At 42.4% G+C, this 20,240-nt stretch overlaps 1 protein-coding gene across 1 annotated transcript in view; it reads left to right on the plus strand.

The window, feature by feature from the left end:
- SMC6 (structural maintenance of chromosomes 6) overlaps window positions 1-20,240 on the plus strand; it is a 413,908-nt gene that overhangs the window by 331,605 nt on the left and 62,063 nt on the right. The window contains 3 exon segments of the mRNA XM_030198844.1: window positions 7,543-7,680; window positions 19,234-19,267; window positions 19,270-19,378. Coding sequence (XP_030054704.1) covers window positions 7,543-7,680; window positions 19,234-19,267; window positions 19,270-19,378 — 281 coding nt within the window.

Below are 20,240 nucleotides of genomic sequence, written 5' to 3' on the forward strand. Positions count from 1 at the left end.
AAGCTAGCAGCTGCAGAGGAGAGCTGGTAGCTGAAGCAGGAGGCCCCATGAGAAGTACTGGCTGTGCCCTTTGGACTGTTGGTGAACTGTGTGTTACCAAGAAGGACTGAGTTAATACGGCTGGGGTAAGAAGGCCCTAGAGTATCAAGTATAGGACTGTGTGTTCAAAGAGGGGCTGTGTGTCCAAGAAGAAAAGACTGTGTGTCTAGAACTGTGTGTTCAAGAATAAAAGACTGTGTGTCTAGAACTGTGTGTTCAAAGAGGGACTGTGTGTCCGAGGATGAGGAGACTGTGTGTCTAGGACTGTGGGTCCAAAGTGCTAAGAGAAGCAGGCTGCAAAGCCTGGGGGTTGAGAGTCCCCAAAGTATTGGTATAGTACTGAGCCCATGTATCTGTGTGGGGAGGCTCAGGGTGAAGACCTATGAAAGTATAAAGTATTAAGCTAAAAGAAGTGTGGCCCAGAGGCTGGAATAAAGATTTTGTATGAGAAAAATCCTGTTGATGAGACCTGACTGTGTTTGCCTTTGAGAAGCAGGTCACCCCGAGTAGAAAGGGGTAGTCGACTAATTTGCATAAAATCTGCATACTGAGAACCAGCTCACCCTGAGTGAAAGAGGGACCTGGGAGCCTGAGGTGGGAGCTTCGTCATCTTCACAATAGCCTCATCATTTTCACAATATCTATCCTATATAATAAAACTCACCCTCAATGTTCTGAGGACACTGACGTCACTGTCAGGTCCTCCGGGCACTTCCTTCCGGTTCGAAGCCTTCGTGGTGGTGAAGCCACCTAAAACACTCTGTTGGAGCCCCGCCCTCGCGTCAAACATGATGACGTTGAGGGCGGAGCAATGGCATCAGTGGCTTCACAACCAACAACGCAGCAGATTGAAGGTGGCATGCCGAGGTCCGCAACAATGGCGGCCAGTGCCATCAGAACGCCGAAAGGGGGTGAGTAGGGAGGGGAGTAGGTTCAGAAGGAAACCGTGCTAGCGCCCGTTTCATTAACGCAAGAAACGGGCATGTTTTACTAGTATATATATACCTGTCCTTGATTTGTCCTTGCCATTTTCAGAGCACAGACCGTAGACGTCTGCCCAGCACTGGCTTTGCTTCTTATTTAACAGTGTTGCCACCCAATCTCCACTAAGCTTCTATGGATCCATTCCTTCTAAACAGGATTCCTTTGTGTTTATCCCATGCTTTTTTGAATTACAAGTATCTACCACCCTCTCCGTGAAAAAATTCTTCCTGACTTTATTCCTGAGTCTGTCCCCTTCTTCAGCCTCAATTCATGTCCTCTAGTTCTACTGTTTTCCTGTTTCCAGAAAAGGTTTGTTTGCGGATTAATACCTTTCAAATATCTGAACGTCTATCATATCACCCCTGTTCTCATTTCCTGCAGGTTATACATGTTCAGATCAGTAAGTCTCTCCTCGTACATCTTGCAACACAAATACCATACCATTTTTGTAGCTTTTGTTTGCACCGCTTCAGATACGGCTTCCAAAACTGAACACTATACTCCAAGTGGGCCTCACTAATGACTTGTAGAGGAGCATCAACACCTCTTTCTTCTGCTGGTTCTATCCCTCTCTATGCATCCTTCTGGCCACCACCTTGTCGCTTTGTTTCTTCACCTTTAAATCCTCAGACACCAGCACCCCAAGGTCTCTCTCCTGATTCGAGCTTACTAATCTCTCCCCTCCTATCCGGTTTATCTCTTTTGGGTTCTGCACCCCATGTGCATCATTGTGCACTTCTTGGCATTAAAAAGGTTTGAGTGAGTGAGTTCATAGGGTTCCATAGTATGCTGGGGTTAGTATTTGTTTTTGTAGTATTATTATTTAAATAAATGGTAAAGCTAATCATTAATGGAGTACTTTGTTTGATGTAATTTGTTTGAACTGTACTCTAATATAAGCTATTTTCCCCGTAGTAAATTAGATATTAAAATTTAACTATTAGCAAATCAGGAAAATATAACTTTTATTGCAATCTACAAAAAATCTTTATTAGCAAATTCACAATAGCAATATATAATAATAATTTCTTACACAACACATTTAAAATAACATACCCATTCATACTCCATTCATTCTCATCGAAATCCATAATTAAAATACAAATTTTGAAGTAGAAGTGACCATCGATAAATAAACCACATAAACCATTGGATCCTCACATGGAGTTCCTCCTATAGTTATATCTTCAGTCTATTAGAGGTACTAGACAGTTTCCAGCCACCAAACCTATTCAACTGAGTGGTCATAATGGAGCAGATTGTCTGACTTCTTGATCCCCAGTAATGACTTGCTATAGATTGATATCTACTTATGGTAAGTTGCTTGTGTAATACAATATATATTTGATTGGAGGGTTTATGATGATAATATTGATAGGAGTGGTGTTTTATACATATTTTTTACACAGTATAACAGCTCCTGAGGACGCCAAGTGAGTGGCGAAACACATGATTGAGACGCCAACTGTGCGGGACAAATGATTGTGTCGAGCTGAGAAGAGCTAAGAATGAAAGGCAATGAGTATTGAAACTGTTTATAACTCTGATGTGATATTCGATATGGATTTTGAAATAAGATGAGATTCAGAAGGGAAAGACCATCGAATTGAGGCTGTTAAGATCTGAACTTTTATTCGTGGAGATATAAGAACTGAAGTTTGGTGGCTGGAAACTGTCTAGTACCTCTAATAGACTGAAGATATAACTATAGGAGGAACTCCATGTGAGGATCCAATGGTTTATGTGGTTTATTTATCGATGGTCACTTCTACTTCAAAATTTGTATTTTAATTATGGATTTCGATGAGAATGAATGGGTATGTTATTTTAAATGTGTTGTGATGTGTAAGGAATTATTATTATATATTGCTGTGAATTTGCTAATAAAGATTTTTTGTAGATTGCAATAAAAGTTATATTTTCCTTATTTGCTAATAATTAATGCTGGGAGGAAATTTAGATTAGTTTGATTCCTATTTATATTTTTGATTTATTAAAATTTAACTGCCAGATCCTTGACCATCCTTCTAACACTTGGAGATCCCTTCTCATGGTTTCTACTCCTTCCAGGATATCCACTTTATTGGCTATCTTTGTATCATCAGCAAAAAGGCAAACCTTTCCTTGAAACCCTTCAGCCAGCAATATTTCTCACAATTAAACAGAATCGGCCCCAGCACCAACCCCTGAGGCACTCCACTACTCACCTTCCTTTCCTCCGAGCGGATTCCGTTTACCACCATCCTCTTTCGTCTGTCGACCAGTTTCCTATCCAGTTCACAACTTTGGGTCCCTAAGTTCAATCCTCTCAGCTTATTCACGAGTCGTATCAAAGGCTTTGCTGAAATCCAAGTAGATTACATCTAGCGCACGTCCTTTATCCAGTTCTTTGGTCACTCAGTCAAAGAAGTCTCTAAAGATCTATTAAATAAATCCTTAAGAAGTCCTGCCAGGACTTCTCTGAGCTCCCTCAGTATCCTGGTATGTATCCCATCTGGCCCCATAACTTTGTTCACCTTCAGATTCTGTAGCTGTTTATAAACTCTTTCCTCCGTGAACAGCACAGTATCCATTCCCAGATATTCCCTCGGCTGTCAACCGTGGTCCTTCCCCAGGATTTTCTTCCATGAACACTGAAGAGAAGCAATTGTTTAGCATGTTCGCTTTATTCTTATCACTCTCCACATAGCCATTCTCAGTATTTTTCAGTCTTGCAATTCCACTCCTATCTTTCTCCTTTCCCCAATACATCTGAAAAAGGTCTTTTCACTTCTCTTAACATCTTCAGCCATTTTTCTTCTGCCTATGATTTTGCTAACCATATTTCCCTCTTTACTTCTTTGTGTTTAGTCCGATAATCTTTTCTATGATCCTTTCATTGCGTTCTTCTGTATTTCTGAAACAAAGCCTCTTTTGCTCTTATTTTTTCAGCCACATGTATAGGCTTCCTGTTTCTCTTGTTGTTTACTTTCCTTGCATAAAGATCAGTTGCCATATTTATAGCAACTATCAGCTTGGACCACTGATTTGCTGCTTCACCTACACCTACTCATTCCATCAGTTCCTTCTTCAGGTAATTTGCCTCATTTTACCAAAATCAGTACGTCTGAAATCTAGTACTTTGAGTTTTGTGTGTCCGCACTCCACCTTTGCCCTTATTTCAGACCACATCATGTGATGATCACTATTACATAGGTGGGCTCCCACCCAGATATTGGAAACACTCAATTTGTGAGCACTAGATCCAATGTCGACCCTTCTCTAGTGGGTTACGTCACCATTTTTCTGAGCAAAGGAGAAAGGGAAATGGGACTTGATATACCGCCTTTCTGAGGTTTTTGCAACAACATTCAAAGCGGTTTACATATATTCAGGTACTTATTTTGTACCAGGGGCAATGGAGGGTTAAGTGACTTGCCCAGAGTCACAAGGAGCTGCAGTGGGAATCGAAATCAGTTCCCCAGGATCAAAGTCCACTGCACTAACCACTAGGCTACTCCTCCAGTCAAGTCACTTTGCCAGGTGTCTACGGTTTCCCTACTTCTTTCTGATTCTAATCTACATCAGGTAAGTTGAAATCTCCCAAAAGTAGCACCTCCCCTTTCATACCAAGCTTTTTGAATATCTTCTGTCAGATTCTTGTCCACCTATTCCATTTGTGCCCCGCATTTCAGCTGTTCTGATATTGTTTCTCGCATATAGCGCCACTCCTCCACGTTTTCGGTTCTGTCCTTCCTAAAAAGATTATAGCCTGATATGTTGTATTGAACCATGTTTCTATAATAGTGACAATATCAAAGTTTTTCTCAAACATCAAGACTTGCAGATCTTGAACCTTTTTATTTAGACTACAAGCATTTGCGCTCATTGCTTTCCATGTGCTAAGTTAGTTTGGGTGGTCTTCTATAGATGACCTTTTCCTCTACCATCATGTTAATTCTGGGGGTGACTTTCTGAATTTCTTTGTTTACTTTTGTCACCCCCACCCTCTAGTTTAGATGTCTAGAAACATACCTTCTAAATTCTTTCCTGTCACAGAAAGATATAGCCCATCAGTACAGCCTGCTATTTTCTACGTATTACCCATGCTCCTGTGTATCTAGAACCTTCTTCATTACACCAACATTCGAACCACTTATTGAATTTCACTGTTTTATGTAGTCTTTCCTCTCCCTTCGCACATTAGGAATTACTTCAGAAAAAGTCACAGTCTGAACTAAAGACTTCAGTCCCTCCCAAGCTTCTGGAATGCTCTCTGTGCTGTAAACTTGCAATTGTTGTCCAGGTCATTTGTCCCCAGGTGGATTACAATATCAGTATTAGAATCCTAGCTCTCTTCTCAGATCACGTTCAGTATTTGGTCGGTACTTCTGGTAGCTGAGGATCCTGGAAGGTATTTCACTAGGTTGGAACCCTTGAACTGTGTTCCTAAGTTATTGCCTCTCTGATAACAGAGTCTCCTAGCAGTAAGAATTTTCTGTCATTGTTTGGGGGATGTTTCTTGGATTGTGCTACCTTCCTTGCTTCTGATTCCACCTCAGCACTTCTTTTCTCAGCATCATAATGATCCAGTGCAGCAAAGGAATTATACAGGTGCAAAGGTTGGGAGGGTGAATGTTCCTGTGTCACAGATCTTAATCTACCTGATCCTACTGAGACCCATCTATTCTTCTGTTGCTTCATTCTCTGTGGCAGTGGTGGTGGTAAATTGGCTGGGAATTGAGTAATTCTATATGCTTCCTTAATTGTAGCCAATTCCTTCTTGGTTATTGATCTCATCTTTCATAGCAGATATTTGGAGACAGACAAGGCAAGTCACGTAAGTGCGTACACGTGCCCAACGTGTACCAAAATGGAGTTACTGCCCAACTACAATGTGGCTCTTGCGGTAATTTCATTTTTGACGTGCGTCTGAAAAATATTTTTTATTATCTGACACACACCAAGTGGTATTTGACGCGTGTAGGTCATTACCGCCCAGATTCTTTACCGTTAGGTCAGTGGCTGCCGGTATGGTCTCTGACCCAAAATGTACGCGCAGCAGTTTTGATTTTGCCACACATCCATTTTCAGCAAAAAAAAAAAAAAAAAAGGCCTTTTTTACAGGCGCTAAAAAATGGATCAGTGCATGACAAAAACCCATGCCTACAGTACCGCAAGCCATTTTTCTGCACACCTTTGTAAAAGGACCCCTTAGTATGAATTCAGAGATATAGAAACTTTTAAAGTCAAAAACACTGCAAATGGAAAGAGAGATTTTTTTTAAATATTTTTTTAATAGGAAAGGATAGAAGAAAGGAAAGTAAATAGTTTATTAAATAGATATTAAGAGAATGACATTTAAAATCAGAATAGAATCAAACCAAGTCTGATAATTTTAAAATGTAAATTCTTGTCACACATGTTTAGCCAATTAAAGAATTCAAGCAGTCTTTTCTCTTCACCTCTCCATAGCAAAAATATATCATACCTTTTATTTAAAAAAGAAAAAAAACAAACACAAATCTACTTCAGCTTTGTATGGATGATCTTTCAAAAAAAAATTTTCACAATTGAACCTGGTTGCTAGGGATTCCCAGTTGTGAGAATATTACGTCCTGGAGAAAATGTAGTTACTTACCTGTAGCAGGTGTTCTCCGAGGACAGCAGGTCTTCTCACATACATAAGAACATAAGAGTAGCTACAGTATACTGGGTCAGACCAGTAGTGCATCTAGCCCAGTATCCTGTGTTTTTTTTTTTTTTTTTGTTACATTTGTACCCCGCGCTTTCCCACTCATGGTAGTCTCGATGTGGCTTACATGGGGCAATGGAGGGTTAAGTGACTTGCTCAGAGTCACAAGGAGCTGCCTGTGCCTGAAGTGGGAATTGAACTCAGTTCCCCAGGACCAAAGTCCACCACCCTAACCACTAGGCCACTCCTCCACTTAGTCTCCAATCAGTGTCCAAGCATTAGAGTTGTCTTGTCCAGCTATAGTGTTGTACTGTTGATCCTGTGCTCACACATTGGGTGGGAAGGCACCCACGTATGTATGGCAAGATTCTGCCAAAGGCTTTTTAAAGGAACAGTTTGATAGGCAGTGTCTGCACCGGGCGCTGTCTGATGATGTTACCCTACTGTCGTCAGTGAACACTTGCTACAGGTAAGTAACTACATTATATCTATGATATGTGTTATTTTTTTATGTAGTCCATCTTTAACTTTGGAAGATTAAGCGGAACATAAATCCCAAATCAAAATAAAATTTAAGATCATTGAGGAGCTAGCTAACACAAAAGAAGTAAGAAAAGCACAAGTCCCTCAGTGGCTGGTACTGCTTTTTTTTTTTTTAATTGCTTTTTCCCCATTCTTTGAATAGTTTTTGTGGTATTGTTGGAGACTGTTACTGTGAAATACTATAAATAAAAAGCTAATTTTTAGCCTTTTGTACAAGTCATCATTTTCTTAGATCGAAATATATTGTGACTTGTTTCTACATTGTAAACTCCTTTTTTTTCGTTTTGCTTTGTTCCTTAAAGGATGAGCTGAACAAATTGGACAAGGAAGTTGACAATTGTAAACGCCATAAAAATCATTATGAAGAAAAACGGAGAGAACACTTGGAGAAAATAAAAGCAAGAAAGGAGGAATTAGCTGCTAACGAAAGGGGGCTGAAGGTATTATTTATTTATTTATTTATTTATTTGTTTGTTTATTACATTTGTACCTTGCGCTTTCCCATACATGGCAGGCTCAATGCGGCTTACATAGCAACAATATAAAATCTCAATTATACTGATAACCTACCCTTTACCGTGGCTTTATGGAATAAACCTACAAATTATGTTTCAATCATTTTTATTCAAAACTTAAGAAGAAAAGTTAACATCATCATGTATGAACGTCTGATATTTTCCCCCCATGTGGCTAAACTAACACATAGTACTTCTACCCCAACAATAAACCTACAAATTATAAAATCTCAGAACCTCCACAGCTACTCTTCAAGGTCAGCTGACCGTGGCTGGCTAAATTAGCCCCTGATACTCAGTGCTGGGCCATGTGTGGATACCGAGAATGAATATCCAGGGCTAACTGCACCCGTGCTGGCTGCCGGAGCGTATGCATGTCCTAGCCGATATTCAGCCAGGGCCTGCATAAACAACAGAAGTCTGCAAGTTCCCTCTGATCCCCCTCTCTGGTTCTGGTCCTGATCCGTTCTGGTCCTGATCCCCCTCTCCCTGTCACACAACAAGCTACCCCCCAACATGTAAGATAGGCTCCCTGAACCTACAGTGGGGGAAATAAGTATTTGATCCCTTGCTGATTTTGTAAGTTTGCCCACTGACAAAGACATGAGCAGCCCATAATTGAAGGGTAGGTTATTGGTAACAGTGAGAGATAGCACATCACAAATTAAATCCGGAAAATCACATTGTGGAAAGTATATGAATTTATTTGCATTCTGCAGAGGGAAATAAGTATTTAATCCCTCTGGCAAACAAGACCTAATACTTGGTGACAAAACCCTTGTTGGCAAGCACAGCGGTCAGACGTCTTCTGTAGTTGATGATGAAGTTTGCACACATGTCAGGAGGAATTTTGGTCCACTCCTCTTTGCAGATCATCTCTAAATCATTAAGAGTTCTGGGCTGTCGCTTGGCAACTCGCAGCTTCAGCTCCCTCCATAAGTTTTCAATGGGATTAAGGTCTGGTGACTGGCTAGGCCACTCCATGACCCTAATGTGCTTCTTCCTGAGCCACTCCTTTGTTGCCTTGGCTGTATGTTTGGGGTCATTGTCGTGCTGGAAGACCCAGCCACGACCCATTTTTAAGGCCCTGGCGGAGGGAAGGAGGTTGTCGCTCAGAATTGTACGGTACATGGCCCCATCCATTCTCCCATTGATGCGGTGAAGTAGTCCTGTGCCCTTAGCAGAGAAACACCCCCAAAACATAACATTTCCACCCTCCATGCTTGACAGTGGGGACGGTGTTCTTTGGGTCATAGGCAGCATTTCTCTTCCTCCAAACACGGCGAGTTGAGTTCATGCCAAAGAGCTCAATTTTGTCTCATCTGACCACAGCACCTTCTCCCAATCACTCTCGGCATCATCCAGGTGTTCACTGGCAAACTTCAGACGGGCCGTCACATGTGCCTCCGGAGCAGGGGACCTTGCGGGCACTGCAGGATTGCAATCCGTTATGTCGTAATGTGTTACCAATGGTTTTCGTGGTGACAGTGGTCCCAGCTGCCTTGAGATCATTGACAAGTTCCCCCCCTTGTAGTTGTAGGCGGATTTCTAACCTTCCTCATGATCAAGGATACCCCACGAGGTGAGATTTTGCGTGGAGCCCCAGATCTTTGTCGATTGACAGTCATTTTGTACTTCTTCCATTTTCTTACTATGGCACCAACAGTTGTCTCCTTCTCGCCCAGCGTCTTACTGATGGTTTTGTAGCCCATTCCAGCCTTGTGCAGGTGTATGATCTTGTCCCTGACATCCTTAGACAGCTCCTTGCTCTTGGCCATTTTGTAGAGGTTAGAGTCTGACTGATTCACTGAGTCTGTGGACAGGTGTCTTTCATACAGGTGACCATTGCCGACAGCTGTCTGTCATGCAGGTAACGAGTTGATTTGGAGCATCTACCTGGTCTGTAGGGGCCAGATCTCTTACTGGTTGGTGGGGGATCAAATACTTATTTCCCTCTGCAGAATGCAAATAAATTCATATACTTTCCACAATGTGATTTTCCGGATTTAATTTGTGATGTGCTATCTCTCACTGTTACCAATAACCTACCCTTCAATTATGGGCTGCTCATGTCTTTGTCAGTGGGCAAACTTACAAAATCAGCAAGGGATCAAATACTTATTTCCCCCACTGTACCTGTAATCCCTTGTGGTCCAGTGGGGGCAGGAGCGAAGCCCACTCATCCTGCCCCTAGCAGCTGCCTTTCTAAAATGGATGCCATAACCTCTAGCACTAACCACTTCAGGGTGGGGGGTGTTACGTGGTCATGGAGAATGGGGCTTTGAGTCGCTTGATAAAGGGGATCAGAGGAAATCTGCAGATTTTTTGTTTGTTTGTTTGTTACGTGCTTCCTGGCCAATATTCAGGCAGCATCAACATGGTTAAGTGCCTGAATTTAGGGCAGCCTTTGAGCTGGTACCCTCATAACTGCTGGCTCTTCCCCAGTGCTACCACCCCTAACCTGCCTACATTTTGTTGACCAGGCAGAACTGATACTCAGCGGCATTGCCTGGTTAAGTTCCACTGAACATCAGTGGTTGGGAGGCCCTGAAAGATTTAAGTGGGCAGGAGCTTCTCCTGCCCACTTAAATTGTTTTGAATATCGGCCCATTGATTCCTACATGCTGCCAAGCTTTAGTGTTGGAGAAGACTAGCAATATGTTCTGCGATGATAGAATAATTATGCATCATGTATCATAACGTATCATGGGTATAGTCTTTGAATTTGTTAACACATGGAATAAAGAAAAGTATTTACTAATTTTGTTGGCAAAGTATGCAGCAAAGTCATTGCAGTTCAGTTTAGACAGGGCAGACTGGTTCTGTTGTGGGAGCTACAATAAGCTGTTTACTATACTGAACAACTGCTTGGTTGAATTGGCAGCCTGTGCAATGCATTAAGAGAAATACTATGTTTTGATTGCTGTTAAGGCTTTGCGGTACTTTGCCATTTGCTTCCTTCACTTTAGTCTGTCTTCATCCAGGCGAGATTTGCGCCATCTCCTTTCTAGTTTTCGTCCTTTGCGTTTAAGGATCCGAAGTTCTAGAGAAAACCAAGGTGAGCGTTTGTGAGTGAGGCATAAGACCTTTTTTAGTGGTGCTGTTTTCTCTAAGGTATTGGCTAAGTGTGTATTCCAGATGCCAACTTATGCTCCACTTATGCCCCACTCACAAACGCTTACCTTGGTTTTCTCCAGAACTTTGGATCCTTAAACTTTGCCTGAACCCAAAGTAAAACCAAGCTTCTCTGGGTCCCTAACACAAGTGGATAAATACCTGACATCAAAATCCCTTTTGGGAAGTACGAACTACCCCTCAAATCACAAGTCAGGAACCTTGGAATACAGTTAGATTCAATACTTACTTTGATTCCCCAAATTCAGGCAACCTTCAAGAGCTGCTTCTACTACTGGCGACAGCTATGTTGCCTCTCTCCTTACATGGAGAAGGTAAATCTTATCCCAAATGCACATGCCATGATAACATCAAGACTGGATTACTGCAATGCACTATACAATGGTCTGACTACAAAGGGCCTGTACCAGCTCCAGTTTATTCAGAATGCAGCAGCAAGACTCATAGAAGGTTCCAAGCAATGTAATCATATCACACCATTTTTGCAAAAACTTCATTGGTAACCAGTACACTACAGGGCTAAATCTAAAACTCTATGTCTGATCTTCAAGGCCCTGAAAGGAAATGGCCCTGAGTACCTGAAAAATAGGATGATCCTCCACACACCGCCAGGACACTAAGGTCCTCCCAAGGACTTTCACTAACCACACCCTCTCCAAAAGACATTACACGATGTGATACCTGCAAGCGAGCCTTCTCCGGAGTAGCCCCCACACTCTGGAATGCAGGGCCTGAAATGCTGTGCTTAACACAAGACTAGCTCTACTTCAGGAAGCAGGTGAAAACTTGGCTCTTCAACCAGGCCTTTAATGGAAGAAGTAACTAACTCATTAGTCTCACTCACAAGAGTGACTCGGGCTGCATATACTTCAGCAGGACATGATTATCCACTCCTACCCTAGCTGAGATAATATTTAACCATTTCTCTGACCTCATGTGCAACTTTCTTTAAATCAATCTCCTTACTTTCTACTCTTCCTACTTTCTTACCTATCTATATGCTACATCTTTACTTACTCACGTTGAGCCTGCAAATAGGTGGAAAATGTGAGGTATAAATGCTATAAATAAATTATTATGTTCTATTACGTATTGTGTTGACATTGTAAAGTAGTATACCATGCCATACTTGTATTGTTTTTGAATATTTTACTGCTGTAATTGTCTATTGCTCATGTTTGATCTATTCTTTCTGTACACCGCCTTGAGTGAATTCCTTCAAAAAGGCGGTAAATAAATTAAATAATTTGTTTTGAGTATGGCTGCAGATTCTTATAAGCACTCGTCTGTTGAATTTGACAGGTCCCAACTAGTTCAGTATGTCCCTAGTAGACAGGTCAATCAAAGCCCATCCTACTTGATGGAGACAGTTAATGGAGAATTCCTCAACCAAATGGTCATCTGTCTGTGACAGTGACATCTCTAGACAGAAATACTTGGGGTGGGGTTGTGAGCTAGGTATCGGGGGCAGGGGAGGCAAGTCAGAGTGACCTTTTTGCATATCATACCCCTCCCCCCACTTTTAAATTAGTATGATAATTGATAGCATCATTCAACAAATTCTTCTGTATGTTCTCTACAGTATTGGTCAGAATCAAACATATAAACGGCGAGTGACCGTACTCACTGCAAATGCGCAGTAGAGACTTCACTCTCTGTCCCGCCCCCGCGTCAATACGTGATGACGGGGGGGGGGGCGGGACAGAGAGGGAAACTGCACCGCCGTCGTTGCTACCGCTCCCCCCCCCCCCCCCCACTCGGAGTCGCCGCCGCCAACCCTCCACCCGGCCCGGGCCCTCTCTTCCCTTCTGAACTTACAGATCCATCGCCGAACGCAGCAACGCACATCAGCTGAGCTGCAGTGAGCCCTTCCTTCTTTGCCTGTGGCCCCGCCCTCCTGTGACGTAACGTCAGCGAGGGCGGGACACACACAGGCCAGAGAAGGAAGGGGCAGCTCAGCTGATATGCGTTGCTGCGTTCGGCGAATGGATCTGTAAGTTCAGAAGTGAAAGAGGGCCCGGACCAGGTGGAGGGGTGGCGGCGGCGACGACTTCGAGGGGGGGAGGGGAGCGGTGGTGACCGCGGGGGGAGGAAAACCTCTATACCAGCCCGTTTTTACAGGCTCAACGGCTAGTCTCAACATAAACCCGGAATATCCAGTTCTATATCACAAACTTCATATTCCCTATCAATGGAGCTATCCTTCTTAGAGCATGCCATACAAAAATATTCAGATTGTGATTATCACCTCCTTCCACTGCCAGGCACTTTGTCTAAAGCTGGCAAGTTTTAGTTTGTGTGGTAACTCTATAGAATACGGAGACCACTAGTCCTGAGCATTTTTATTTGGGTGACAAGGGCTGCCTTTGGCAACCCTTTCCCCAGAGTTTTCTTTCAAACAGACCAGACAGTTTGCAAAATAACACAAAACCCTGCAAAAAGACACACAAAACCTATACAGAAAAAACTTACAAACCATAACAGACCCTGATTCACCTATGAAAAGATATTGTTATAAATTAGACTGGGCCCAGAGCACAAGAGAAACTGAAACAGTTACACAGTCCTCGAAAGATACTACACTTTTACCTCAGACAGACATGCAACACAAGAACAGACCCTCACCTGATACAAAATAGGAGACCACAAAAAACATGCAGACAAAGACTGAAATGGAGACCCCCACAAGTAAGCCAGACTCTATAAGCAATGAAAATACTGGTAAAGAGAAATAGAAATGCATTTTCTCCTGTACTCTTGTAAATAAAAAAAAAAATAGAAAAGATGTATATTTCCCAAAGCAGATACATAACAATCCTTAAAGTATTAATTATTATTTTTCTTTTCTATCTTTGTTGTCTGGGTGCTTTTCTAATTGGTTTGATCCCAGTCTGTCCATTATTTGTGTTGGTCTTCTAAAATTTTTCCAGATTGCCTTCCTATTTCTTCTGGCTCCTCTTGTCCTCCTTCCTTTTCTTCTCTACATCTGTCTTGCACCGATGTTTCTTTTTGACTTTTCTGTTTGCTGCCTTTATATCCACCTATATATGATTTTAACCCCTCATTCTCTCTCTAACCCTCTAGTACTTAGTCGCCTTCTTTTCATCTACGAGCTTTTCTTATCTTCCTCCTATCATCTCTCCAGCAATCCCATTTCCCCCTCTGTCCTTCCTTCCCCAGTCTGCTAATCCCCCTCCATCTTCAGCCACTCTCTAGTTCCCCATTTCTATCCTCTCTACTCACCCCTCATCTACCATTCACTGCCTCTCATCCCCTCGCTGGCCTCTACTCCATCCCTATCTCTCCTTCCTTCCCTTGTCTCCAGGTCATTCTGTCTCTTACCTTCTACTCCATCCCTATTACCTCTTTTGACCACATTAACTCAATTTCCACCCTCACTCAATGCCTTAGGACCTACAGTGGTGGAAATAAGTATTTGATCCCTTGCTGATTTTGTAAGTTTGCCCACTGACAAAGACATGAGCAGCCCATAATTGAAGGGTAGGTTATTGGTAACAGTGAGAGATAGCACATCACAAATTAAATCCGGAAAATCACATTGTGGAAAGTATATGAATTTATTTGCATTCTGCAGAGGGAAATAAGTATTTAATCCCTCTGGCAAACAAGACCTAATACTTGGTGGCAAAACCCTTGTTGGCAAGCACAGCGGTCAGACGTCTTCTGTAGTTGATGATGAGGTTTGCACACATGTCAGGAGGAATTTTGGTCCACTCCTCTTTGCAGATCATCTCTAAATCATTAAGAGTTCTGGGCTGTCGCTTGGCAACTCGCAGCTTCAGCTCCCTCCATAAGTTTTCAATGGGATTAAGGTCTGGTGACTGGCTAGGCCACTCCATGACCCTAATGTGCTTCTTCCTGAGCCACTCCTTTGTTGCCTTGGCTGTATGTTTTGGGTCATTGTCGTGCTGGAAGACCCAGCCACGACCCATTTTTAAGGCCCTGGCGGAGGGAAGGAGGTTGTCGCTCAGAATTGTACGGTACATGGCCCCATCCATTCTCCCATTGATGCGGTGAAGTAGTCCTGTGCCCTTAGCAGAGAAACACCCCCAAAACATAACATTTCCACCTCCATGCTTGACAGTGGGGACGGTGTTCTTTGGGTCATAGGCAGCATTTCTCTTCCTCCAAACACGGCGAGTTGAGTTCATGCCAAAGAGCTCAATTTTTGTCTCATCTGACCACAGCACCTTCTCCCAATCACTCTCGGCATCATCCAGGTGTTCACTGGCAAACTTCAGACGGGCCGTCACATGTGCCTTCCGGAGCAGGGGGACCTTGCGGGCACTGCAGGATTGCAATCCGTTATGTCGTAATGTGTTACCAATGGTTTTCGTGGTGACAGTGGTCCCAGCTGCCTTGAGATCATTGACAAGTTCCCCCCTTGTAGTTGTAGGCGGATTTCTAACCTTCCTCATGATCAAGGATACCCCACGAGGTGAGATTTTGCGTGGAGCCCCAGATCTTTGTCGATTGACAGTCATTTTGTACTTCTTCCATTTTCTTACTATGGCACCAACAGTTGTCTCCTTCTCGCCCAGCGTCTTACTGATGGTTTTGTAGCCCATTCCAGCCTTGTGCAGGTGTATGATCTTGTCCCTGACATCCTTAGACAGCTCCTTGCTCTTGGCCATTTTGTAGAGGTTAGAGTCTGACTGATTCACTGAGTCTGTGGACAGGTGTCTTTCATACAGGTGACCATTGCCGACAGCTGTCTGTCATGCAGGTAACGAGTTGATTTGGAGCATCTACCTGGTCTGTAGGGGCCAGATCTCTTACTGGTTGGTGGGGGATCAAATACTTATTTCCCTCTGCAGAATGCAAATAAATTCATATACTTTCCACAATGTGATTTTCCGGATTTAATTTGTGATGTGCTATCTCTCACTGTTACCAATAACCTACCCTTCAATTATGGGCTGCTCATGTCTTTGTCAGTGGGCAAACTTACAAAATCAGCAAGGGATCAAATACTTATTTCCACCACTGTATCTACTCTCTCATACTCTTCTACAGCACTCCATCCTGGCCTCGGTCATATATGCAGAACACAGATTGCCCCTGTTCAAATACAGGATAAGTGTCCACAAATTAAAAGTGCTAATGTAGACAAAAATTAAACTTGAGATGCCAAACTCTGAATGCAATGCAACACCAGAGAAATAGAAAGAAACACATTGCCTCTGTACAGTGCAAAATAACGCTGGCAGGTTTAAATTTTCAAAACTGGCATAGTTCAGTCACTATGAAAATCATTTTTCCTACTTTTGTTGTCCATTTGTTATTTTCTTGCCTCCTTTCTTCTTCACTTCCTGCCCTACATCCATCTTTAGCACTGATCTTTCCAATTCAGCTTTTTTCCATTTTTATGCCTTCTTCTGAAAACTCTACTTTTCCACTTTCCTTCTCTTCTATCCATGTGCAGCATCCCCCCTTCTCTTCCCCTCCATTTATATGCACCAACCCCCCTCCCAAACGTCCCTTCCATGTGCAGCATTTCTCTCTCTCTTCTCTTCTCTTCTTTTCCATCCATGTGCAGCATTTTCCCTTCCATCTATGTGCAGCATTTCCCTCTCTCCATCTATGTGCAGCATTTCCCTCCCTTTCCTTCCATCTGTGGACATTCGTCACCTCCCTCTCTCTTCACTTCCCTTCCATATACATCATTCCCTCTCCAATCCATGTGCAGCATGTCCCCCTTTTCCTCCATCTATGTGGAGCATTTCCCTGCTCTCTTCACTTCCATCGTGCACATTTCTTCCTTCTCATCTTTCCCATCCATTTGCAACATATCCCCCTCTCCCTTCCCTTCCATTCATATGTAACATATCTCATTCTCCCTTCCCTTCCCTTTGCAGCATTCCTCCCTCCCTTTCTTTCCTGTTTATTTAGTCTCTCCCTTTCCATCGATGTGCTACATTTCTCCCCTTTCTGTGTGCAGCTTCTCCCCTCCTCCATTCTCTCCTGTGGGTCTGGCATCATCACCTTCCTATCTTCCTTTGTATCGACCACCCCACCACCACCACCACCAGCGGGCCATGCAGCATTCACTGGCAGTGCTGGTAGCAATGACTTCAAACTCTCTCCAGCTGCTTCATGGCTTTCCCTCTGCCATGTCCTTCCCCTGCAACAACAGGAAGTTGTGACAAAGGGAAGGACTCCCAGGACCAGATGGAGAGAGCCTGATAGTGGCAGTGCCTGCAAACATGCAAATTAGGTAATTGTGCCAGACCCGCAGGAGGGTACAGGAGGAGGTGGAGGGGAGAGTGAGGCAAGGAGGCAATGTTTACTGGCAGGAGCAGTGTGCTGATATTGGCGTGGCAAAGCAATTTTTGAGGGTGGTATTTGCCACCTCATGCCACCCTTTGATGACGCCTATGGTCTGTGTATCTCCACAGTGGCATATTGAGATCAGTGTTCAGTGGCATAGCCACTGCATTTCTACACTTTAAAAGTTCTATGTTTTCAGCACCTGCCAAATGATACTTCTTTTCTCCATTCATTTATGGGCCATTCACTTCTGCACTGTCAGCCAACTTTTTGTAAAGTTTCCTCCTTGTTTTTGTTGCAACATTGGATATGGAGTGGAGGAGTGGCCTAGTGGTTAGGGTGGTGGACTTTGGTCCTGGGGAACTGAGGAACTGAGTTTGATTCCCACTTCAGGCACAGGCAGCTCCTTGTGACTGTGGGCAAGTCACTTAACCCTCCATTGCCCCGTGTAAGCCGCATTGAGCCTGCCATGAGTGGGAAAGTGCGGGGTACAAATGTAACAAAAATAAATATCTCTTAACATCAAGTAGTCACTGGTAGTGGGAATTTCTGGCCTCAGTGGCCCTGCATTATTTGGGGGTTTGGGTTTGTTTGTTTTTTCATTATTTGATCTGCTGTCACCATAAATTTGTCAATGTACTTCACTTGCAGCTCCTTTTTGTAAATATATTTTTTTTTACCTCTGGGATAGATCCCAGAGCAGTAGTGCAGGATGTCATCTACTGCTCTCTTGTAGTATATATTTAAAAAAATAAATAAGAAACAATGACCCACTAGTGTAACAAAAAATATGTGGAAGTACAGCACGTTACACAGTGAGGAAGGAAAAAGCTTTGAGCTCCAGACCAACGAACTAAATGATCAATTCCTCATCATTGGCTGAAAAAAAACCTTCCTCAATATTTGTCAAAACCTGGAACTGAATTCTCAAAAACACAAATTTCATATTTCAAAGGCTGCAACACATTCAAACCTCAACAATACATTCACTGAAAGTGTCAGATGCTGTCACCAAATATCGTCCATATGAAATAGGATAGATGACATTTTTAAAGCTAAGTACTCCTGGAAGTTTATTTGTTTTTCCTATTTCATATGGACAATATTTGATGACAGCATCTGATACTTTCAGTGAATGTATTGTTGAGTTTTGCAAGTGTTGCATCTTTTGAAATATGAAATTTGTGTTTTTGAGAATTCAGTTCCAGGTTTTGACAAATATTGAGGAAGGTTTTTTTTCAGCCAATGATGAGGAATTGGTCATTTAGATCACTTTTAGCTCTATAGATCTGTTGGTCTGGAGCTCTTTGAGGCTTTTTCCTTCCTCACGGTGTAATGTGCTGTACTTCCAAATATTTTTTGTTACACTAGTAGGTCATTTTTGATTATTTATTTTCTGGTGAAGAGTTGAGTGACTCCACATCCATTATGTGTATATATTAACAAATTCCAGATTTACTTTTATGTTATAAAAATATAAATGTAGCATACTGTGAATACTGTATGCTACATTTATAAAGAGTTTTTAGGCTGTTTCAGTGGAAAAAGCTGGCATCTCTTTGGGGCTCATATGTCCATTCTCAGTCACTCAGGGTGAAGGGTACTTTACCAGGTAGCATTCACCCTTGAGAATGGAAGCAGTCAGTTGTCTTGCAGTGGTAATGCCAGTGATTGGTTTTATGGCCTATGGTCTGTAGGGAACAGTAGTACATTGCCCCCAGCTGAGGACTTTGGCACTTATAAACCACTTTGATTTTATTTTGAAAGGTATATCAAGTTTTTAATAAACATTAACGTTGCAGATTAAAGTGGTAGATTCCCGAACATTTTCGACTGAATGGCAGCACATTCCAGCCCCGATTTTGATAGATCTGAAATGCAGAGGAGGAGCAGCAGCCCTCCCCCCCCCCCCCCCCCCCCCCCCCCGGCTTCCTTAATTGATTAAGAATAATCCGCAAAAGTCTTGAAAATTAAGCATTCACTTGTGTCAAATGTCTGAAACAGACTTGCAATAGATTTTGGAATAATAGAGCTCTTTCACCTTTTATTCAGGAGAAAATCGGAAAGGCCAGGCAAATCTATCCAGAACAATAGAAGTCAATAGAACTGCTAGGAGTCTTGATTCAGAAATTAATAGATTACGGGAAAAGATTAATACAGAACGGGATCGTCATGGAAACCGTGAAGAAATTATAAGGTAATCCATAAATGATGTTTGTTCTGGTCATACAAATGATCTCATTGTAGTTTGGTTTATTTTAATTTTAAATTTAACATGTTCTCCAAATTTAGAAAGGTGGTTTTACAACCAGTAGTTTATTATATGACTACAAAAGATTTTGATCATTTTGGGTTTGTGTATTACTTGTCTTTCAGCACAACTTCCCTCCTGTCTTACTAAGCAAAAGAACTTGTTTATCTTTGTTACTTAGTTTGTCATAACATCAGACAGGGTTTTAGAAAATTTAGCAGAATCTGTTGTGTGTTGAGATGGTTCTCTTTATAGCAAACGTGTGTGGTCAGGTTTAAATTATGAGATACAGACAGACAAGGGATCTTTAAATTAAATTGAATTGTTTCCATAGATTTGGATGTGGTTTATATTTAAACAAATAAAAGAATCTTTAAAAAAAGTGCTTGAAATAATTGAGTTTAAAATATGTAACATCATCTATGATACAGAAATCCATTTTTACATTCATGTGAAAGATATTACTTGCCATTAAGAGTAGCCAGCAGCCCTTCCTTGGCCTTTAGTCTCTTCACCACCATTTTCATGCTCTGTAAGAAAAACCTCACTCATTGACCTTCAGTTTCACTTATTGGGGTGGTACATGTCACTCTTCTGGATGGGCCACCCTTGCATCTCTGCATTCTGGACTATCATATTCCTTCCCTCTACTACCTTCATGTCCAGCCTTTTCCTCTCCACTCCCCCCCCCCCCCCCCCCCCCCCCCCCAACATCTTCCATCTGCACTGTGCAGCCATGGAGAATCAGACAGTTTGAGCAACCTGAGTTCACAAAAAACCTGTTGACCTTGCAGCTCCCAATCTCATG

The sequence above is a fragment of the Microcaecilia unicolor genome, chromosome 3 (genome assembly GCF_901765095.1).
Source record: "Microcaecilia unicolor chromosome 3, aMicUni1.1, whole genome shotgun sequence".
NCBI lineage: Eukaryota > Metazoa > Chordata > Amphibia > Gymnophiona > Siphonopidae > Microcaecilia > Microcaecilia unicolor.